Genomic DNA, 25376 nt, shown 5'->3' on the forward strand with positions numbered 1-25376 from the left:
ATATGATTGCTTCACGGTAGCCTAGCCTATACACTAATGAATGAATCATTATACAATTTTTATATTGTCTTGTAATTAGACTGCATGAGTGTTTCCTCTGACTAGACCAGGAGAAACTTAAGGGCAATAACAGCAGTTTGGTCATCTTGGAACCCTTAATACATGGTCATAATTGTTAACTAAGAGGAGTAAATGCATTGCTATTAGTCAAGGCTTCAGGATCATATGGACCTGGGTTCAAACCCCAGCTGTGCCTCTTACTGGCTGTGTGACCTCAGCCAATAACCTTACAGTTACTCTTTAAAAGCCTCGATTTATCTTAAATATAGGAATGAAAGCACTTAAAGCAGTGCCTAGCACATAGTAAGTTATCATCCTCCCCGCCCCATGCCAAGTGTAGACACAGGAGAACACACCCACAGGAGTCTCCAGTGCCCTTTTCATTGGCAATTACCAGAGTCCAGTGCCAGCCAGGCATAGCTAGGTTCACTGACAACCCTGAGAAGGAAGAGAGAGAGACAAGAATGGGGACTGCTGAGAGAACAACAGAACTGACAAATCAAAGGATTGAAGATTGTTGACCCCCTCTCCCTTTTTCCCTATCCTCTACTTCATAGTCACAGCTCCTAAAATTTACCCTTGCTTTGCCATGGAAAGGCAAATCAAACTCTAGTTTCATTAATGGGGAAAAAAAGAGAAATCAGAGTGATAAGAAAAAGCTTTAAGCTTTATTGCTGTCGATCACTCTGCTTCCAGCTGTCAAGCTGATTAATAGTCTTCAAAGCTCCAAGGAGCTGGTAAGAACAGTTGCTGTTTCAAAGTAAAAACAAAACCCTCCTTTTCGAAGGAGAAGGAGGGTGAATGATAAAGAAATTGCTCAAGAGGAAGAAGAAGGTTGAGGGGGCAAGGAGAGGTAGTGAAAAATGCATATGTACATTCAATTATCTTTGCCTGTAGTTTTCTGGTCTGTGTGAAAGCTATCCTCATTCAAACCCACTGAATAAAACAAGTAAAAGTTAGTAATATCTAGAGAGATGCTGATATATCATGATTTCTGCAAAGAGCTATCTCAATCAATCTAGCCTCTGTTTGAGCTCTATAGGAAAAAAATCCTCCTTATGCAAGAATTGTCATTTGCAAATGAAGCTCCTGTCATACAGATTTCAGTGAACTAAAGATAAAATGACATTTCTGTCTCAAAACCATAAAAATTCACAAATTGCTTCCAAGGATTTTTTTTTTTCCCACACTGCCCTCCAAAATAAAGACTGAACATATTCCCAGTGATTTCAAAGTAAAAGCCTTTTAGTGAACCTGGTACATATGACTGTCAGACCTTGCTGGCCACACCTCAATTTTTTACATGTATCCCACCGGTCCCTCACAGGGACTCTTCAAGGTAGGTGGTACGCTACGCCAATTTTACAGTTGAAGAAAACAACGTAAGTCACATAACTGATCAGTGACAGAGTAACAGCCTGAATTGGGTCTCTTGATCATCAAACCCAGGATTTGTTTGTCTTCCAACCCTACAGCTTATCTTAGTGAAAGAGCATAGGCGTTACAGTCTAATGGACCTGGCTTTAAATCCTGGTTCGTCCCCTTAATAGAAATGTGACATTGGACAAGTTATTTCAATTCTCTGAGTTTGTTTCCTCATCTGCAGAAGGAGAGAATTTATACTTCTTTTAGAGAAATATAATAAAAATTAAATAGCTTAATATTTGTAAAGTACCTAACACAGTACTGAGCAAATATTCAGTAAATGGTAGCTATTATTATTACAGCACGTTGTTTGTAACAGCATACACCATCCTGAATACTAGATTATGTTAAGCAACTGAAAACTACTTTCATTCATAAATTAGTGCCACAGACTTCAGGAAATGCCTTTAACATGGGGGAACAGAGAAAGGGAAAAGCTAGGGTAACACTTCCTTCTTTGATATATTTTTCTCATCCTTACAGGAGACACAGCGAGGTTTTCTTCCTTTCATCTAGGTAATAGAAGGTAAAAAATAGTTTTTTCTTCTAAGTGAGGTTACATTTCTTTTACTTCCTTATCCCTTTATGGTAGTCTTAAATCTAAAACCTTTCAAATACTTATCTTTGAGCTACCTTATTGACATATGTGCAAGTATTCCAGTATAAGAGAAACAAACATGTTGTTTTATTTTTGCATTAAAAAAACATAAACAGACCTGAATTTTCACAAACTAAAACCACTAAAAAGAAACTTCACAATAGGATTAGCTGTTGAATCAATACTGGTTCCTTTTTTTAGGAGCCAATAATCATTGAACATCTGAACAGATTATTTTTGTTCTTTCACTGCAGAAGCAAGGCATCAGACTGAAATTTTTCACACAATTCCACATATTAATTTCCAGGGCAGAAAAACATCATAAAATTCATTTGACACACAACTGCAGATGCAATTTCTGAGGTGACTCAATGAGGTAGAGTTCTATTAAGCCACACAAAAATAATGCCTCTAATAAGAAATCACTTTAACTCTTTCTATAAAAGGAAAATGATGCTAGTTCTCAAAGATCCTTATAGTCCCATATCCATGGTGAGAAGTCAATAAGAAGTTATTGTAACCACTCCCATTCAAGCCACCCTCCTACCACCAAATCTAAATAATACCCCCATTACTCTCTTAGAGCACTTCCCTTTTTTCCTTCATAAGCACAATTTATAATATAAAATTTAAGCATGTTTAATGTCTATTTCCCCCTACTAGGGTCCAAGGTCATCATGAGGGCAGGAGTCATGATCTGTTTTGTTGTTCACCTCTCAATACTCGGGGACTAGCAATACCCATAATCTCATCTGGTTTTACAACTGGTTTCTAATCATAATGTATACATTTCTTGAGAAGTGAGAATTCTTGGCAAATTTTAGTGTCTCCCACCTCAGTGCCAAAACATAAAGATGAAAAATGATATAGAGGAAAAGGGGATGTCAAAATAATGTCAAATCAATGGTGGAGAAACAGTAAACCCAGAAAGTGTCCTTTGAAATCCTGGTCAACCATAGCTCTACAACTCTCAAGAAACTTACTGGAATGAATTTTCCTAATATAATCCTATATGATCTCATCTAGTTTTGATCAATTATTTATCTGTGTAAAAATTGTTTTTTAATTGTTTTTTCCACTATTAGTACCATAACATAATATTACTAAATAAAATCCTTAAATGTGAAAAGAATGTGCAAACAGACACGATGATGAGACACTATTATGGCATATTTTCACCTCATCAATTCAATTCATTTTATCCTTTCACTCATGCATTCATCCATTCTCATAAAACTATCTTTAATTCCACCAGATAGAATACACCACAACAACAGTGGTCTCTCAGGAGTGGTATGTGGGCAGAATGACATGTATATTTTTATGTATATGTGCATGTAATATACAGACATATACATTGCTTACATTTTTATGACGAACATATGAATATTTTTGATTAAAGGCAAAAAGTTTTTTCAAACAAACAAAAACAGAAAACAAACCAGAGACAAAATAATTGTTTACTTCTCTTTATCACAATTCCTAAATAATTCTTAACTAGACACAGTTGCTAAATAGAAAACAAAAATGTCATTTGTCAGACCAAACAGAAATCTAGCCCAGAAACTGATAGACATGTAATGGTGACATCAGTTCCTAACCCCACAAGATAATACTATTTAGATTAATATCCTTCTTTGGTCAAACTATTAAAGTATAACAATGTTTTCAACTTTTAGAAATAATATGGTTATTACATAAGACTAAAACATCAACAGCTGTATCTGTGACTTTCATTTGGGTTGACATCATAAATCCACTAAATACTTAACAGAATCGGATGTAAAGACTTCAAACACTGAATACTCGTTTTTAAAAAAGACTCTAAGAAATCATGAATTTGGATTAATTCAGTGAGGTAACATCATCATTTTCAATTTATTTAGTTTATTTTCTCTTTGTCTGAAGCAGTTACAGTAGAAAGTAAAGACTTATAGGAAACAAAATAAAACTAAACAATGACATATGATTAGAAGAAAAGACTGATTGAGGATGTGCAGATGAACAATTATTGGTAGAAGTAGATTCTGTTCAAGTGTAAACTTTTGGTCCTGTTGCACCTCCCTCCAGCAACTTCAAGATTAAAGTAAATGCCAATCTCTACATTCCGAATTGCTAATTGCTTTTCTAAATCACAGCACCTATTCTCGAACTTTCACATGTCAACAGCTCATTAATATCTACTGTAAATGTAGTTCTCTAAAAAGAACCACAGATTTTACATTTATTTAGACAGATAACTGGCACACAAAAATAGAGCTCCTTCAATTACAATTTGGCAGAAGTTAACTTTAATTTAAAATCTGCCTGTGAATTTTATGACAACACAGCAATGAAATGACTATTTTAAATGAGATTAGCTGCTGTTGATAGTGATAATGCTTGGATAGTGCTTATAAATCAACAAAGGTTGTACTTAGGATTTTATAATGAGTCATTTCAGAACCATCAACTATCATCACTTAAATGGTATATAAATGTAAACAGTGTCAGGAGGTTAAAGTACTAAGTTGATCTTCACAAAATCATGAATGTAGTCCATACACATAAAAAAACTCAAAGTACATTTTTGTCTGCTCTTATTCCTATAGCTTTTGTCTCAGTTAATATTTAATGTTTTAATGTAAGAAAGACTTTAACCAAGATTAGAAAAACAATACCACTCAACAGTTCATCAGGATGAAATAATCAGTCCAGGTCACTATTCTGCTGGCTAACTACATAAATCTTCCTGCAAAAAAAAGAGAGAATTTTACCTAATTCCTTATCATAACACTTAAGCTTATTGAGGCACAGCAGTTACACAATCTCGTTAAGGTCACTGACTTTGCGAATTTTTAAATTAAAGAAAAAGATCATAAGGTGATTTTACAAATATACAAATGTGGTAAAAATTTGGGAAAATACCCTTTTTCCCAAAATATTAGAAATTTTTAAATAAAAGCCATATGTATATGGATGTCCACATTTTACTTATAACAGCAAACTGGAAACAGCCTCAAATACAGCAGTAGAGAATTGGTTAAATAAATTGCAGTGTGTTTGTATGAATAAAATAATATATAGCCATTACAATTAATTGGAAAATCACATTTTTGGCAAGTTAAAATGTTGTTTAAGTATAAAACAAAAAAAAAAGTACATCTTCCCAGGAATGCAAGAATTTTTCAATATCCATAAATCAATCAATGTGATACGCCACATTAACAAATTGAAGAATAAAAACCATATGACCATCTCAATAGATGCAGAAAAAAACTTTTGACAAAATTCAACATCCATGTATGATAAAAACTCTCCAGAAAGTGGGCATGCAGGGAACTTACCTCCATGTAATAAAGGCTATATATGACAAACCCACAGCTAAAATCCATACTCAATGGCGAAAAGCTGAAAGCACTTCCTGTAAGATCAGGAACAAGGCAAGGATGCCTACTCTCACCAAACTTATTCAACATAGTATTGGAAGTCCTAACCACAGTAATCAGACAAGAAAAAGAAATAAAAGGAGCCCAAATTGGAAACGAAATAAAACTGTCACTGTTTGCAGATGACATCATACTATACATAGATAATCCTAAAGACGCCACAAGAAAACTACTAGAGCTCAATGAATTCAGTAAAGTTGAAGAATACAAAATTAATGAACAGAAATCTGTTGTATTTCTATACACTAACAATGAACTATCAGAAAGAGAAAGTAAAAAAAACCACCCCATTTACCATCGCATCAAAAAGAATAAAATACCTAAGAATAAACCTACCTAAGGAGGTAAAAGACCCATACTCAGAAAACTATAAGATACTGATGAAAGAAACTGAAGAAGATACAAACAGATGGAAAGATATACTGTGCTCTTGGACTGGAAGAAGAAAAATTGTTAAAATGACCATACTACCCAAGGAAATCTAAAGAGTCAATGCAATCTGTATCAGAATACCAATGGCATTTTCCACAGAACCTGAACAAATAATTCAAAAACTTTATGGAAACACAAAAGACCCCGAATAGCCAAAACAATCTTGAGTAAGAAGAACAGATCTAGAGGAATCATGCCCCCTGATTTCAGACTATAATACAAAGCTACAGTAATCAAAACAGTCTGGTACTGGCACAAAAACAGACACATAGATCAGTGGAACAGAATAGAGAGCCCAGAAATAAACCATGTACTTATAGTCAATTAATCTACAACAAAGGAAGTAAGAATATATAATGGAGGAAAGACAGTCTCTTCAATAACTGGTGCTGGGAAAACCAGACAGCTACATGTAAAAGAATGAAATCAGAACATTCTCTAACACATGAAAAGATGCTCAACATCACTCATCATCAGGGAAATGCAAATCAAAACCACAATGAGATATCACCTCATACTTGTCAGTATGACTATTATCAAAAAGAACACAAATAACAAATGTTGGAGAGGATGTGGAGATAAGGGAAGCCCAGTAGTAATGATACCTAGTATTCAGAACTTGGTTTCTAAATCCCATTCTTAAATACACAGAGAGAGGGCTCTTGGAAAAGTGGTTGATTCTAGGGCTAGAACAGGGAAAACACAAGATGAGGCTGGAGCATCTTGCAGTGTCAGAAAGAAAGGAAGTGCTCAAACAAGGATAGGCTATTTCACAAGGACACAGGAACCAAATGGAAGGAACTCACAATGACCAAAGCTGAAACAATCTGAACAACAAAATAAACAATGGTAGTATGAGATTATAACCCATAGTATAAAATAAATATCTATGAACCCACAGTGATACATATAATTTAATAAATAAATAAATGAGGAAGAAGAGACAGCTCTTATTTACAGAAGAATTGCAATAAATAAGTGAAAATGGGAAGAGGAAAATAGAAAATGACCATTAGGCAAACATTAGTGTACCTTGGGGGAGATAATTTGAGATTATTAACAACTAAATGCAAAGTGGGATCCTGGACCAGAACCTGAAACAGAAATATAACATTATTGAAAAAAATCAGTGAAATTCAAATTAGGTCTACAGTGTAGTATTCCACCAATATTAATTTCTAAGTTTTGATAATGGTACTACGGCTACATGAGATATTAGCATTAGGAGAAGCTGAATAAAGTATATACAGAACCTCTCTGTACTAATTTTTCAACTTTACCACAAATCTAAAATTTGTTCAGAAAATCTTAATATTTTAATGCATTTAATGTATTATAATGTTTATAAAATTTACACACCAGGCAGATGCTCCACTGTTTATCCTTTGGCTTCATATGCCACCACCACCCCAAGCGCCAGAACACCACTACAGTTTGAGAAGCATGATTCTAATCTATTCAACAGTAGAACTTAATTGAGAAATAAGCAAAAATACAAGGTAATGATTTTCTACTGTGTCTACAAATTAGAATTAGTTAGAATAATTCAACTAATTGGTTTTTAATAAATATATACAGGTACATCAACAACAAAGACAGTGTCGTATATTTCAAAGAATGTTGGAATAGGAATAAGATCTGAGTTTGTCCCCAGTCATCTGCTTGTTTGACTATGGGCAAACCTCAACTTTCTCATCAACAGATAACTCCCTTCCAAACTACCATGAATCTACCATCTGTAGATGAGCAAGGACCAATGTTGCACTGAGTATATATGAGGCAATTCTAAATTCCCATCACTAGAACAGTGGCTTGGCATATATAATATTTATCAAATATTTATTTAGGGACTGCTGTATTCCAGACCTCTCAGGCACTGGGGATATTAAGATGACTAAGACATGATCCCTAATCTCTAAAAGTCTAATAGAGCCAAGAGATCTATAAACAATAATAATACTGTGTGAAAAATATTATAAGAATGTACAGAAGACTTGAAAGTACAGGCAAATAGAAAAAATTAATACTACTTGGATTATCAAGGAAGACATCACTAGAAAGTGGTATACTAGCTATGTCCTAAAGAAGGAGTACTCTATTCGCATAGAATAGGGACCAGCCTGAAAAAAGGCATAAAGATGTGAGAGAATACTGTATACTTAAGAGAGAGTACATGATGGGATACTGTTGAAGCAGGCTGTAGGCGGAAGGGGAAATTTCTATGAGAATTTACAACTGCAAACTTGAACCACAGGTGATTATGGTGTTCTAATACATGCTACTCACATAAACCAAGAACCCTCAAGCCTAGAAATTAACATACAAATTGTTTTGAGCCAGTGTAGTAGATGATGGTTCCCCAAAGTTGTCGATGTCCTAATCCCCAGAAGCTGTGAATAAGCTTTCTTATATGACAAAACGGACTTTGCTAACATGCATAAATAAAGTATCCTGAGATGGGAGGAATATCCTACAGTATCCAGGTAGGCCCCAATGTAAACACAAGGTTCCTTATGAGAGAAGCAAGAAGGTCAAGGGCAGAAAAACAAGGTAGCACGATAGAGGGTGAAGTGAGGCTCTTGAAGATGGAAGAAGGGGCCATGAGCCAAGGAATGAGGTGGCCTCTAGAAGCTGAAAAAGATAAGGAAACAGATGCTCCCCTGAATCCTCCAAAAGGAATGTAACACTGCCTGCCTACAACTTGATTTCAGACCCGTAAGATTCATTTCATACTTCTGACCTGCAGAACTGTAAAAGAATAACTTTGTGTTGTGTTAAGCTACTACATTTGTGGTAATTTGTTACAGCAGCAATAGGAACTAATATGGTCAGTAATAGCACTGGCTGACCAGGCGAAAGTAAATGCAAAACCACTTGGTACGAACATACCCCCTCAAACAGGTCACACAGCATTCCCACAGATAAAGCCCTGCTAAAGAAAAACTGGAAATTTTAGGGAAAGGAAATAAGAAAAAGTACTGACCCTGAAGATGGAGAGAAAATGACAAAGAGCAGTATTAAACCTCAAAGAACTTCACATAAAATATTTCATACGTTTTTAAAAAAATGAATTGAAACACAAAGAAAGAACACGATGGCTTTAAAAAATAACCCAACAGGACTTCTAGAAATGAAAGTCATTGAAGAAAATGATAGCTAGGATAAATAGAAAATTAGACTCATCTAAAGACAGAGTTAATGAACTAGAGGGTCTGCAAACATTTTCTATAAAGGGCCAGATAGTAAATTTTTAGGCTTTGCACACCACACAGTTTTTGTTGCAACTACTTAACTCTTTGACTTTGTAGTGTGAAAGCAGCCATAGTCAATATGTAAACATGTATATCTATAAGTATATAATAAGCATGGTTGTGTTCCAATATGACTTTATTAAAAAAAAAAAAAAAAAAACAAGTGGCTGACCTGTGGGCCATAGTTGCTAACCCCAGAACAAGAAGATAAAGCTGAGAAAACTACTCAGAATGCTGTATCAAAAGGTAAAAAGATGAAAAATATGAAAGTGACATTAAAAGGCATAAAGGATAGAATGAAAAGGTGCAATTCATAAGAGAATTTCCAAAAGAAAGAAGAGAGATGTTTGAAGAAACAGTTGAGGGTTTTCCCACCAACAAAAGGCATAAGTCATCTGATTTCAAGAAACAAAACAATTTCTGAACAGTATAAATAGAAATAAAATCCACACCTTGACAGATAAGAGGAAGACTATATAACTATAAAGACAAACAGAAGAATATCAAAGCAATCAGAAAATAAAAAAGAGAATTCACCTACCAAAGAACAACATTTCTCAACAACAACAAACAACAGTATTGTTAGAGTAATATAAGTTAACATTTACTAAGGGCTTACTATGTTTCAGGCACTGTTATAAATCCATTACATTGATTATTTTATTTAATCCAATAAACAATCTTATAAATTACTATTATAATGCACTTTATATCAAGAAACTGAGTTACAGAAAGATTAATTAATTTGTCAAAGGTTACACACCTAGTAAGTAAAGAAACCAGGACTTAAACCCAGGTATACTAGCTTAAAAGCCCATACACAACTTCCCAGTTGGAGCCAAAGCACGGGAAGTTGGTTGAAATGTAAAAGGTACCATTGCTATGGAAAGTAGTAAGGCAGTTCCTCAAAAAATTAAAAATAGAATTACTATATCAATTCTGGGTATATATCTAAAAGAACTGAAAGCAGGATCTTGACGATATATTTGCACATCCATGTTCATAGCAGCATTATTCACTATAGTCAAGAGGTGGAAGCGAGTCAAATGTTTATAAACAGATGAATAAATATAGTATATACATACAATGGAATATTATTCAGCCTTAAAAAGGAAGGAAATTCTGACACATGATACAAAATGGATGAGCCTTGAGGACATTATACTGACTGAAATAAGCCAATCTCAAAAAGACAACATATAATTCCAATTATATGAGGAATCTAGAGAAGTAAAATTCATGGAGACAGAAAGTAGAATGGTAGTTGCCAGGGCTGGGGGGAAGAGGAATGGAGAGTTATTGTTTAATGGGCATAGAGTTCAGGTTTGTAATATCAAAAGTCCTGGAGATCTGCTACATAACAATATGAATATACTTAACACTACTCAACTGTATACACTTAGAAATAGTTAAGATGGCAAATTTTATGTTATGTGTTCTTTTTACCACAATTTAAAAGTTATTTAAAAAAAAGATATACTCCAATAAAGATGTTAAAAAAAAAAAAAGAAAGCATGGTAAGGCATGTCCGTGGAACAGAGACATACGGTACTATTGTAGATGTAAAGCAGAAATGAAAGGGCTAGGGAAAATTGAATCTAACTATGAAGAACCATAAATGCTAAAATGAACAAAAATGAGAAAATACTTAAACCTGGCTCAGAGCAGGAAAACATTCTATAAATCAATACCTAGATGTATCTAAACTCTCAAAAGCTACCAAGCCTGAGGCTCTAAAATAGAAAAGTTTTGTCACTTTGAAATACTATGTATTAAGGTATAAGTTCTTAACATTATCAAGTCTTTCTAATTGATTCATTGTTTACCGAAATTAGATTTAACTTCTTATATTCCTAATCAAAATTTACTTTGTAATATCAGTAAACCCTATGTGATTTATAAAATATTCTTCATTGTGTGAAGATCTCAGGTTTTAGAATAAGAAAACACAAAAGAAATTTGCATTTAAACTTAGACATGCACTAGCTGGGTAAAGTTAGAAAAATTACTTAACCTCTCTATGCCTCACATCCCACCCCCATTTGCTAAATTGGGATAACACCACCCTCCTCACTCAGCTGTGACGAGAGTTAAATTATATAACGTGCAAAGAAACTGATATGGGAAGTAGCTTACAGTGTGAGCACAACAAATAACTTTGGGAAATTTAAGATTTTATTTTCAATTTTAGGTTAATTAACATTATCAGAAATAAATTTGAATTTACATTCTTATTAAGCCTTTTTAAAGCACACTGGCTCAGTACCTCAGCTTTCAAGGCAGCAAGTTTTTCAGCATGTGAATCCATATGTCAAAAAGACTGAATTAAGACATTAACACAGCAGTTACACATATGATAGTGAAAGAGAATTCCAAGAGCAGGACTTGAGAACAGAAACTAATTTAATTTAGAAATTTCATCCAATAACTGAGTAGTTATGCTTTGAAAATAAATTTAGAACGGGTAAATGAACTAATACCACTTTTGGATTCCTACATATTTACAATGGGATAATATATGAGAAGGCACTGTGAACTATAGCAAATCTTGTTATTCTTAGTATTCCGACATTCTGAAAAACTTGCAGTTACTATCAAACAGAAAATATAAAGTCATTATTTCTTGTTTCCTTTTTACTCCTATTTAATGAACAATTAAAGGGCCAAAATACAACGGTCAAAAGCATTAAATAAATAGGCAAAAAGTTAAGGGTTTGTTTCAGGAGGAAGCAGGAAGGGAAAGATTTATACTTTATCTTAAACTTGAATTTTCCATTAACTTTCTTTTTATCATCACATTTAAGGAAAAAGGGGAAAACAAAATTCTAGATATTCTAGATTTTTCTAATAGTTTAAATTTTGATGAATTTTAAGAAAACCACATACTCTTATCAGCTGAGTTTTTCAACAATCAAATACAAAGCCTAAAATACAACAGCATATACAGGTTTTACACACCCACACATGTATATAATTAAATGGTCAGGTGTGAGGTTTCCAAGCCTCTTGGAGAATTATCGTTTAAAAAAACAAAATCACTCATGTGAAAAATAAAATTATGGTACATTTGGTTTATCCTCAAAGGAAACAGAACACTATTTCACAGAGTATAATAGTAAAACCTGTACATTATATATTTCACATGTTTTTGGTGAAAATTAAACAATTCCAATTATTTTCCTAACTTAAAAAGTTTATATAGGATGTATATATATACACAAACACGTGTGTATATTTAAATTTTAATTTTGTATAGAGGTATTTAGGAAGTATCAAATGCTACCATTGATAAACTTACGAATCAACATGCAGAACCCTCTGGCCACTTCTTGAACATGCAGCCGCAATGATGGATTCAGGCAAACCTATAAAAACATACACCTATATCATTTAGAATGTAGAAATATATATATATATAAAAAACACAAAAAATATTCATGCCATCGCTGTATAGGAGAGTTTAACAAAAGAGGCTCATTCTTGTATTCAAAATTATAGTTTGTATTATTATGCTGTTGAATGATGTTTCTTAAACATATACTACTAGTACTGAAAATTTTATCATGTGGAAGAGAGGTTTTTAAAAATCAAGTACTTAAACTCTTTTTATCTACCAATTACCATAAATGAGCAACTGTCAAAATATTGTTCATATAGCACTTTGTTATTTAGAAACTATGTTCACACACTAGCTCATCTGATTCTCCCAAATGCACTGAGAGAGAAGGATCTGCATACACATTTTAGAGATGAAGAAGAAACTAGGGTGCAAATTGGTTAACTTGCTGCCCAATGCTTTACAAAAAAAAAATTCTAGAGTTGAAATTTTAACCCAAATCTTAACTCCAAGCCACAGTGCCTCTTTGGGGGAATGGCATACATTTTTCAGTTTAAGCAATAGCTTAACTAATTTAAAAAGAGGCCATTTACATGATATATTATTTTACTTCTGGTTAATACAGCAGTTTGATAAGAATATTACTGTTTGGGAATTAAATTAAGCCACACCATAAAGTTTGTTATCATAAAAGGAAATATATATATTACTACTACCAGAACCAAAAAAATTTACTAAAGATAACAATTTTATAATAAAAAATTCAGATGTTCAGCTACATCAACTAGTTAATACTCTATGTTGTAAATTTAAGACTCTTCCATAACTTTTTATCATAAGAGATACCATTTCAACAGAGGCTATTAAATCTTTTATATCAGTCCGATGAACAAAGCATGTTTTGAAAGTTTAGTGCTGCTACTGTTTCACTACAATGAGATACCACGGACCTCTTGGAATTTTACCTAGTAGAAAAGAAATAGCATTCTTTTGGCAAGGGTTTAAACTACACACTAAGCATCAAGGATTTCAAGAAAAGAGAATGATTATCTTCTTTATGTAAAAAGCAATATGCATATGGAAGCAACTTGTGTAGTCAATCTGTAGTTAAAACCACATTAAACAAAAGATTCTGCTGCATTCATGGAAGAACTAGAGTTTTCTAGTGGTGAACGCTTTGTGGGTATAAAATGTTTGGTTCAAAAAAGAAGTTCTGACCAAATGTACTGAATATAGCCATTAAATATCAATTATTGGAAATAAGCCATCATAAAGTTGCAACCTTAACTTTGGATATAATACACAGGAAAAAATTTTGTGGTGTAGGAGGAAATAGAAGAAAGGAAAATTCTAAATAGTTAAGCATACTTAGTTCTTCAAACGGTTAAAACTGTATTGTTCTAATGTCTTTTGTCTTAAGACTATCTGAACTTTTTATATCTAAAAAATAACTTTCCTTATTAATGGAATTCAGTCACTATGGTACTGTAAAAGATGCTAAGTGGCTTAAAAAGGACAATAGCAAAGAAATATTCAGGAAGCAGGATTAGTAGTATGTTTACGTGTGTAATAATGACAGCATTAATAATACATCACCAAACATCAGTACAGGGCTTTATGATTCACAATGCATTTTCATATACATCATCTCATTTATTCCTCATTATAACTCTGGGAAGCAGGCAGTATTATCCATGCAAAAAAAATGGGATGAGAAATGTTAAATAACTTGCCAAAGATCAAGTAATTCAGTAATTCGGCATCACAAACTCAAATTACCATGGTAAATTCACTCTCTCCAACTTGGACAAGAGTCTGAGAATGAGGATGTAAGGGCAGGATAGCAACATAATGAAATGGGCATGGTCCCAGTCAGACAGAGTTAAGTTTGAATCTTAGTTTTGCTGCGTAACTAGCTATGAGATCTCAGGCAAGTCACTTGACTTCTCTTAGCTTTTGTTTCTTCATCCATCAATGGGAATACCACCATCTACCTCATAGCGTTGTTCAGTTGTTAAGCAGAGGGTACTTGCTCTATAAAGAATACCTACTTTTATTTTCTTCAGAAAGATATTTTAGAAGCACTACATTTTCACCTAAATACTACTCCAAACATACACCCATTTTTACCAGATGCCAACTCCAATGGCAAACAATAATAAAATTACCCTCCTCTATTTGGATCAAATTAGCTGTTACTCTGGATAGGCAAATAGGCATGTGGTTATTCCCACGGTTGCGATCAACACAGTCAGGAGTCATGTCTCTGCTGACAAGGCAAAACCAAGGACAGATTTCAATACTGAACATGATTTAAGTTCAAATTACATAAAACCAAAATGATTATCATTTGTGTTTTCCCTTAATATTTCCATCCAGACATCCCCTCAAGTTCGTGAAACTGATAGGCTATTTCTGTGTTAAATGGTAAGGGCCTATTATCTTCATGCTTTTTTTTTTAACTGTGAATAAATTTTAGTAAATGTACAGTCATGCAACTACCACAACAATCACATTTTAGAACACTTCCATCACCACCAAATTTTCCTCGAGCCCCTTTGTAATTAATCTTCATCCCTTCCTCATGCCCCAGGAAACCAGATTTGCCTTTTCTAGAATTTCATGTAAATGGAATCAAACAGAACAGTATATATAATATTTTCGTGATTTTTTTACTTAATATGATACTTTTGAGATTCATCCATGTTGTTGTATCAGCACTCCATTCTTTCTAGTTGTTACTAATCCATTGTATATCATCATTTTCTTTTTTTATCTGTACATCAGTTGATGGGCATTTGGATTGTTTCCAGTTTGGGACTATCATGAAATAATGATACTATGAACATTCATGTATAAGTCTTCCAGTGGACATATGTTTTCATTTCTCTCAGATAAATACCTAAGAGTGGAATTGCTGGGTCACATGGTAAGTGTATTTTAACATTTTAAGAAACTTCATTTTTTGAAATGGCTACATAGTTTTGCATTCCCACCAGCACTGTATGAGATTTCCAGTTGCTCCACACTGTCACCAATTCTTCTTATTTTTAGTCTTTTAAATCTTACCAACTCTAGTGTGGGTATAGTGGCACCTCATTGTGGTTTTAAGTTGCATTTCGCTGAGAATCTTTTCATGTGCTTTTTGACCATCCATATAGTTTCCTTTGTGTGGTATCTATTCAAGTATTTTTCTCATTTTATTATTGGATTGCTTTATAATTGAGTTGTAAGAGAATTTTATATTGTCTGGATACAAGTCCTTTTTCAAATATATGCCTTACAGGTATTTTCTCTTTATCAATGGCTTACCTTTTCATTTCCTGTGTTTTTGATAAGCTAATGTTTTAATCTTTATGAAGTCCAACTTACTATTTTTTCTTTTATGATTCATGCTTTCTGTATTCTATGTAAGAAACTTTTACTTGATTCAAAGTCACAAAGATTTTCTCCTAAATTCTTCTAGAAGATTTACAGTGCTAGCTCTTAGATTTAGGCCAATGATCTGGGGTTTTTTTGTTTGTTTGTTTGTTTTATGTTTTTATTGGGGTATAGTTGTTTTACAATGCTGTGTTAGTTTCTACTGTACAGCAAAGTGGAATTCCCTGTGCTATACAGCAGGTTCTCATTAGTTATCTATTTTATACATATTAGTGTATATAGGTCAATCCCAATCTCCCACTTCATCCCACCCCCACCCTTTCCCCCTTCGGTGTCCATATGGCAATGATCTGTTTTGACTTAAATTTTGTGTATGTTATGAAGAAAAGGTTTAGGTACCTCTCTTAATGTCGATATCCAATTATTCCAGCATGATTTATTGAAGACTATTTCCTACCTTGGTAACTTCATCAAAACTCAATTGACCATGTCAGTGGGGGTCTGTTTCTGGACTCTCTGTTGCATTAATCCATGTGTCTATCCTTATGCCACTACCACACTGTCTTGATTATTGTACATTTTACGGTTAAGTCCTAAAATCAGGTAGAATAAGTCCTCCAACTTCATTCTTTTTAAATATTGTCTTGGCCATTCTAGATCCTTTGAAGTGCTGCATTTTCAATATGCTTTAATGTTATATAATGCTACACAGTTTTATAGACAAAGAAGCCACAGACACATAGAGGTCTGGACAATTTGTCTGACTTTACAAGGTTGGGTTCCCTGTCTCTTTGTGGCCACAACTCACTTTCCTACTGGAATGTCAGCTTCATAAGAGCAGGGACTGTGTATATTTTATTCACCACTGAATCCCCAGTAAAGCAGCGCTTGTGGTAGGTTTTCAACAAATATGTGTTGAACAGAAGATATCTTCACGCAAAAAAAAAAAAAAAAAAAAAAAAAAAGAGGCCACAACAATGAGAGGCCCGCGTACTGCAAAAAAAAAAAAAAAAAAAAAAAAAAGAAGATATCTTCATGCTTAGAATGATTAGAACAACAGACTAATAATACAGTTAATAATGTCTTCCTGGCCAGGATTTCATATTTCTTCCCACCCATTCAATAAACACCAAGTTCCTTGAACAGAGGAGGCACATAGTACATTCTCTATAAATACCTGTTTAAGGAAAGAAAAGAAGAAATACATACAATAATGGGGAAAGGGAAGAGAGAGAGAGGGATAGAACAGACTGTGATAGGTAGTGAGAGGAAAAAAAGATAAAGGCAATGCCTAGCCTAAAAGAGCTCAGAGTCTAAAGAATAAGAATTTAAAGGGACTGAAATAATAAAGGTAATTAAAACTGTTAGAGGAACACAAAGGAAAGAAGCATTCCCTCTGTAGAGGTGAGTCATGGAAAGCTCCAAGGAGCAGGGGACACTAACCAGCTGGGTCTTTCAGATCTGTAATAACACAACTGAAAAGTGTAGAAGAAAAAAGCTGAAGGAAAAGGGAAAGTGGAAGGGAATATTCTTGGCAAAGGGTGAAGGAAGAGAGTACCAAAAAGTGATGCTCAAAAGAGTGGTTGGAGCCAAACTGTGGAGTCTGAACTTGAACCTGTAAGCAACAGGGAGTCTAAGATTTTAGCCATAAGAACAAGATCTAATCAGTGTTTCAGAAAAATAACTCTAGGCACAGCACGAAGGATGAGTTTGCATAAAACTGGAGCTTTAGGTTTCATTTTTTTAAATTCTTATTTAGGAAAAGTTAACATAATTAAACTTTTTGGTCTTACTTATAATTTAGCAAAATAAGTAAAACAACTAACTGCTTGTTTTGTTTAAATTAATATTTATAAGCTCAATTTTAATAGCTTTTAAACCCTTGACTAATTTCAAAATAAAGCCTTTTTTTTAACACTTAGCACCATAAAAAGTGAACTACTTAGCTTCTGAATCATTACTCAAATTCACACAACATCCTTGTGAGGCATTTATATGGAACATATATAGGCTTATTACAATGAATTATACAGTCTCTCCCACAAGGGAAAGCCAGACATGAGTTAGAAACAAATAATCAGGGTTAAGTCACACAGCATTACACTGGAAACACACTGTAAAAAATCTGAGTACAAATATACAAGTACAATGTTTTCAACTGTAATATAGGGCTAATAATATATCTCATAGGGATATACGGAGGAATAGGTTAAAAAATGATATAAAACACCTTACACAGTCTCCTAGCATGTTGCTGACATTCAATAAATACTGGTTCTCTTTCCTTCTCTTCCTACCCCTTCAATAACAAATCTGAAGTTACCTGAAGTTATACTTAAGCTATTTGAAGGGAAAAAAACTACCATTCGTTTACTATTGACTTAAGTTATCCTCAAAGATCTAACAACTTAAAATAGTTTCTTGAAAAGAAGTCCAATAGCCTTTTCTATACGTACACTATAGGGCTTTTCCAGATGTATGCTACAGAAGTTCATCAAATACTTAATATCATTTAAATATTTCACATCATTAAATTCATTAGTGAGGCTGTTTCAAAGAACTCTGCCAAAGGATTGTAGGAAAAATGTATAAATCTGATGCAAGATCATCAACTTTTACTGGCAAGTCATTTTTATCAAACACAGGTAAATACTAGGTATTATATTAGCATTTCATAACTGCTTGTAACAGGGGAAACTGAAGTTTGTTACATTACGTCCTTCTCAGTTGAGGTTCTGTTATAAAGTTGGCAACTAGAAAAAATATATTAGAAGCTTATAGAATGTTATATGATCATATAACAAACACATAGTCCCAGCTCTATGATTTTCCAAAACCTGTCTAGATAAAATAAAGATGTTTCACTATCAAACGAAGCTAAGCTAAAATCAAGCCCAAAAAGGTATGAAATTAGCATTTTCAAGAATCTTATCTAAAATATTTTATAGGAATGAAACCATTATTTATTCATTTTTCAAAATCCCCTTTTAGTCCAAATCCTTAATGTTGAACCTCATCACTTACAACTACAATATTTAGGTTAGCACTCTATGATCTATTCTTAAAATTGTATTAGTATCTGGAATTGATTTTTCCTAACACTATACTTACATAAGATAAACATTAAATACTTACACCACTCCCAGCATATCAAACAATATATAATAGATTCCCCTGACAGGACTTTGATGACCTGGCAAAGCCTGAGTGCTTTCAGCCCAAATCATATGAAACCATAAATCACTCTTTATTTTATAGAACATTTCAAAATGGATTCCTGCTTTCTACCTTGAAACTCATTTCATGTGTTATTTATAACTAGTGAAGACCAGAATGGAAAGAAAATTACATACAACTAGAAAATTTACTGTGACTTTTTATAAAGAATAACTTCTTTTTTTTAGGAATAAAGTAGAATTACTGGCAAGGAAAAACTTGTGAGTATAAGAAGCTTTTAGAGAGCCACATCCTTTACTATTTAAACAACCCTATGTACAGACCTTCTGTACCATTGTAAACAAAGCATAAACAACATTAGGTACAGAACTGACTAGATTGAGCAACACAAAGGTAAAACGACCCACTTAACTCATGTCACAGCTGCTCAAAGTGACATCACAAAATTAGACAGAAATTAAATTTCAATGCAGGTTTAAGTAGTTTTGTTCATTCCTATTAAATTATAAGTTAAAAGTTTATATCTTATATTTACTTTTTAGAGGTTACCTTAAAAAGAAAAATAACTGCCAGTGAAGTAGCTTAGGGAAATTCCAAGAAGTATAGATAAAAAGACTTTTTAAATTGACAATTATTGTAATTCAGTTTGACCCACACGAAATATCAAACATACTAATAAATTTAATATCTATGGACTTCTTCCTCATGGGAGAAAATACTGTTAATAATATCTATGTAGGGGAGCAGCTGCTGCAGCTTGCAGGTGTGGTGGGGGCCGGCCGAGCTGACCAAGCACAGACCCAAAAGGGCAGAGCTGCGGCCCTGGGGCAGCCCACGCCGGGGACATGCACTGATTCGATCCCTCCGGAGAAGTCTGACACCTACCGAGTAGTCTTTCAATTCCTACAAGAAATGAAGAAAAAGAAAGCATTTGTGGGGGGTGCTGGGAAGATGGCGGAAGAGTAAGAGGCGGAGATCACCTTCCTCGCCACAGATACACCACAAATACATCTACACGTGGAACAACTCCTACAGAACACCTACTGAAGGCTGGCAGAAGACCTCAGACCTCCCAAAAGGCAAGAAGCTCCCCACGTACCTGGGTAGGGCAAAAGAAAAAAAAGAAAAAACAGAGACAAAAGAATAGGGATGCGACCTGCACCAGTGGGAGGGAGCTGCGAAGGAGGAAAGGTTTCCACACACTAGGAAGCCCCTCGCGGGCGGAGACTGCGGGAGGCAGAGGGGGGAGCTTCGTAGCCACGGGGGGGGAGCTTCGTAGCCACGGAGGAGAGCCAGCAGCAGGGGTACAGAGGGCAAAGCGGGGAGATTCCCGCACAGAGGATCGGTGCAGACCAGTACTCACCAGCCTGCGAGGCTTGTCTGCTCACCCGCCGGGGCAGGTGGGGCAGCGAGCCTGAGGCTCGGGCTTTGGTGGGAGCGCAGGGAGAGGACTAGGGTTGGCGGCTTGAACACAGCCTGAAGGTGTTAGTGCACCACGGCTAGCAGGGAGGGAGTCCAAGGAAAAGTATGCACCTGCCGAAGAGGCAAGAGACTATTTCTTCCCTCTTTGCTTACTGGTGCGCGAGGCGAGGGGTTCAAGGGCGCTGCTTAAAGGAACTCCAGAGACAGGCGCGAGCCGCGGCTAAAAGCACGAACCCCAGAGATGGGTGCGAGCCGCGGCTAAAAGCACAGACTCCAGAGACGGGTGGGAGATGCTAAGGCTGCTGCTGCCGCCAACAAGGGGCCTGTGTGCGAGCACAGGTCACTATCCACACCCCTCTTCCGGGGAGCCTGTGCAGCCTGCCACTGCCAGGTTCCCGGGATCCAGGGACAACTTCCCCGGGAGAACGCACGGTGGGCCTCAGGCTGGTGCAACGTCACGCCGGCCTCTGCCGCCGCAGGCCCACCCCACATGCCGTGCCCCTCCCTCCCCTCCCCCGGCCTGAGTGCGCCAGAGCCCCCGAATCAGCTGCTCCTTTTACCTCGTCCTGTCTGCGCAAAAAACAGACGCCCTCCAGCGGCCTACACGCAGAGGCAGGGCCAAATCCAAAGCTGAGCCCCTGTGAGCTGTGAGAACAAAGAAGAGAAAGGGAAATCTCTCCCAGTAGCCTCAGGAACAGCGGATTATAGCTCCACAATCAACTTGATGTACCCTGCATCTGTGGAATACATGAATAGACAACGAATCATCCCAAATTGAGGAGGTGGACTTCGAGAGCAAGATCTATGAATTTTTCCCCTTTTGCTCTTTTTGTGAATGTGTATGTGTATGCTTCTGTGTGAGATCTTGTCTGTATAGCTTTGCTTCCACCATCTGTCCAAGGGTTCTATCCATCCATTTTTTTAAATATTTTTTTCCTAATAATTTTAATTTTAATAACTTTATTATACTTTACGTTCGTTCTTTATTCCTTCCTTCCTTCCTTCCCTCTTTTAGACAACGAATCATACCAAATTGAGAACGTGGACTTTGAGAGCAAGATTTATGGTTTTTTCCCCTTTACCTCTTTTTGTGAAGGTGTATGTGTATGCTTCTTTGTAAGATTTTGTCTGTATATCTTTGCTTCCACCATTTGTCCTAAGGTTCTATCCGTCCCATTTTTTTTCTAAATAATTATTTTTTAATTCAATAACTTTATTATACTTTAGTTTATTTTACTGTATCTTCTTTCTTTCTCTCTTTTTTCCTCCGTTCCCTCCCTCCTTCCTCCCTCCCTCCTTCCCTCCCTCCTTTGTCTCCTGCTGGCCTTTTCTTTCTCTTTCTTTCTTTCTTTCATTCTTTCTTTCTTCCTTCCTTCCTTCCTTCCCTCCCTCCTTTCTTTCTTTCTTTCTTCCTACTTCTACTAATTCTCTCTACTTTTTCTACCTTTTATTCTGAGCTGTGTAGATGAAAGGCTCTTGGTGCTCCAGCCAGGAGTCAGGGCTCTGCCTCTGAGGTGGGAGAGCCAACTTCAGGACACTGGTCAACAAGAGACCACCCACCTCCACATAATATCAAATGGCAAAAATCTCCCAGAGACCTCCATCTTAACACCAGCACCCAGCTTCACTCAATGACCAGCAAGCCACAGTGCAGGATAACCTATGCCAAACAACTAGCAAAACAGGAACACAACCCCACCCATTAGCAGAGAGGCTGCCGAAAAACATAATAAATCCACAGACACCCCAAAACACACCACCAGACGTGGACCTAACCACTAGAGAGACAAGATCCAGCCTCATCCACCACAACACAGGCACTAGTCCCCTCCACCAGGAAGCCTACACAACCCACTGAACCAACCTTAGCCACTGCAGACAGGCATCAAAAACAACGGGAACTATGAACCTGCAGCCTGCAAAGAGGAGACCCCAAACACAGTAAGATAAGCAAAATGAGAAGACAGAAAAACACACAGCACATGAAGGAGCAAGATAAAAATGCACCAGACCTAACAAATGAAGAGGAAATAGGCAGTCTACCTGAAAAAGAATTCAGAATAATGACAGTAAAGATGATCCAAAATCTTAGAAATAGAATGCACAAAATGCAAGAAACATTTAACAAGGACCTAGAAGAACTAAAGATGAAACAACCAACAATGAACAACACAATACATGAAATTAAAAATACTCTAGATGGGATCAAAAGCAGAATAACTAAGGCTGACGAACGGATAAGTGACCTGGAAGATAAGAGTGGAAATAACTACTGCAGAGCAGAATGAAGAAAAAAGAATGAAAAGAACTGAGGACAGTCTCAGAGACCTCTGGGACAACATTAAACGCACCAACATTTGAATTCTAGGGGTTCCAGAAGAAGAAGAGAAAAACAAAGGGACTGAGAACATATTTGAAGGGATTATAGTTGAAAACTTCCCTAATATAGGAAAGGAAAGAGTTAATCAAGTCCAGGAAGTACAGAGAGTCCCATACAGAATAAATCCAAGGAGAAATACGCCAAGACACATATTAATCAAACTGTCAAAAATTAAATACAAAGAAAGCATATTAAAAGCAGCAAGGGAAAAGCAACAAATAACACACAAGGTAATCCCCAGAAGGTTAACAGCTGATCTCTCAGCAGAAACTCTGCAAGCCAGAAGGGAGTGGCAGGACATACTGAAAGTGATGAAGGAGAAAAACCTGCAACCAAGATTACTCTACCCAGCAACGATCTCATTCAGATTTGATGGAGAAATTAAAACCTTTACAGACAAGCAAAAGCTGAGAGAGTTCAGCACCACCAAACCAGTTTACAACAAATGCTAAAGGAACTTCTCTAGACAAGAAACACAAGAGAAGGAAAAGACCTATAATAACGAACCCAAAACAATTTAGAAAATGGGAATAGGAACATACATATCGATAATCACCTTAAAGGTAAATGGACTAAATGCTCCCACCAAAAGACACAGATTGGCTGAATGGATACAAAAACAAGACCCAAATATATGCTGTCTACAAGAGACCCATTTCAGACCTAGAGACACATAAACACTGAAAGCAAGGGGATGGAAAAAGATATTCCATGCAAATGGAAACTAAAAGAAAGCTGGAGTAGCAATTCTCATATCAAGCAAAATTGACTTTAAAATAAAGACTTTTACAAGAGACAAAGAAGGACACTACATAATGATCAAGGGATCCATCCAAGAAGAAGATATAACAATTGTAAATATTTATGCACCCAATATAGGAGCACCTCAATACATAAGGCAAATACTAACAGCCAGAAAAGGGGAAATCGACAGTAACACATTCATAGTAGGGGACTTTAACACCCCATTTTCACCAATGGACAGATGATCCAAAATGAAAATAAATAAGGAAACACAAGCTTTAAATGATACATTAAACAAGATGGACTCAATTGATATTTATAGGACACTCCATCCAAAAACAAGAGAAAACACATTTTTCTCAAGTGCTCACGGAACATTCTCCAGGATAGATAATATCTTGGGTCACAAATCAAGCCTTGGTAAATTTAAGACAATTGAAATTGTATCAAGTATCTTTTCCAACCAAAAAGCCATGAGACTAGATATCAATTACTGGAAAAGCTCTGTAAAAAATACAAGCACATGGAGGCTAAACAATACACTACTTAATAACGAAGTGATCACTGAAGAAATCAAAGAGGAAATCAAAAAAATACCTAGAAAAAAATGACAACGGAGACACAATGACCCAAAACCAATGGGATGCAGCAAAATCATTTCTAAGAGGGAAGTTTATAGCAATACAAGCCCACCTTAAGAAGCAGGAAACATCTCGAATAAACAACCTAAACTTCCACCTCAAGCAATCAGAGAAAGAAGAACAAAAAAACCCAACGTTAGCAGAAGGAAAGAAATCATAAAAATCAGATCAGAAATAAATGAAAAAGAAATGAAGGAAACAATAGAAAAGATCAATGAAACTAAAAGCTGGTTCTTTGAGAAGATAAACAAAATTGATAAACCATTAGCCAGACTCATCAAGAATAAAAGGGAGAAGACTCATCAATAGAATTAGAAATGAAAAAGAAGTAACAACTGACACTGCAGAAATACAAAAGATCATGAGAGATTACTACAAGCAACTCTATGCCAATAAAATGGACAATCTGGAAGAAATGGACAAATTCTTAGAAATGCACAACCTGCCAAGACTGAATCAGGAAGAAATCGAAAATATGAACAGACCAATCACAAGCACTGAAATTGAAACTGTGATTAAAAATCTTCCAACAAACAAAAGCCCAGGACCAAGATGGCTTCATACGTGAATTCTATCAAACATTTAGAGAAGAGCTAACACCTATGCTTCTAAAACCCTCCCAAAATATAGCAGAGGGAGGAACACTCCCAAATTCCTTCTCCAAGGCCACCATCACCTTGATACCAAAACCAGACAAGCATGTCACAAAGAAAGAAAACTACAGGCCAATATCACTGATGAACATAGATGCAAAAATCCTCAACAAAATACTAGCAAACAGAATCCAACAGCACATTAAAAGGATCAAACTCCATGAGCAAGTGGAGTTGATTCCAGGAATGCAAGGATTCTTCAATATACGCAAATCAATCAATGTGATAAACCATATTAACAGATTGAAGGAGAAAAACCATATGATCATCTCAATAGATGCAGACAAAGCTTTTGACAAAATTCAACACCCATTTATGATAAAAACCCTGCAGAAAGTCGGCATAGAGGGAACTTTCCTCACCATAATAAAGGCCATATATCACAAGCCCACAGCCAACATCGTCCTCAATGTTGAAAAACTGAAAGCATTTCCACTAAGATCAGGA

At 35.6% G+C, this 25376-nt stretch overlaps 1 protein-coding gene across 1 annotated transcript in view; it reads right to left on the minus strand.

The window, feature by feature from the left end:
* Positions 1 to 25376, minus strand: part of CHM (CHM Rab escort protein) — a 211080-nt gene that overhangs the window by 157130 nt on the left and 28574 nt on the right. Inside the window, exon 2 of the mRNA XM_065900805.1 lies at positions 12493 to 12559. Within this exon, the coding sequence (XP_065756877.1) occupies positions 12493 to 12559 (67 nt within the window). The remainder of the gene's footprint in view (positions 1 to 12492; positions 12560 to 25376) is intronic.

This window comes from Phocoena phocoena, chromosome X, assembly GCF_963924675.1.
Source record: "Phocoena phocoena chromosome X, mPhoPho1.1, whole genome shotgun sequence".
NCBI lineage: Eukaryota > Metazoa > Chordata > Mammalia > Artiodactyla > Phocoenidae > Phocoena > Phocoena phocoena.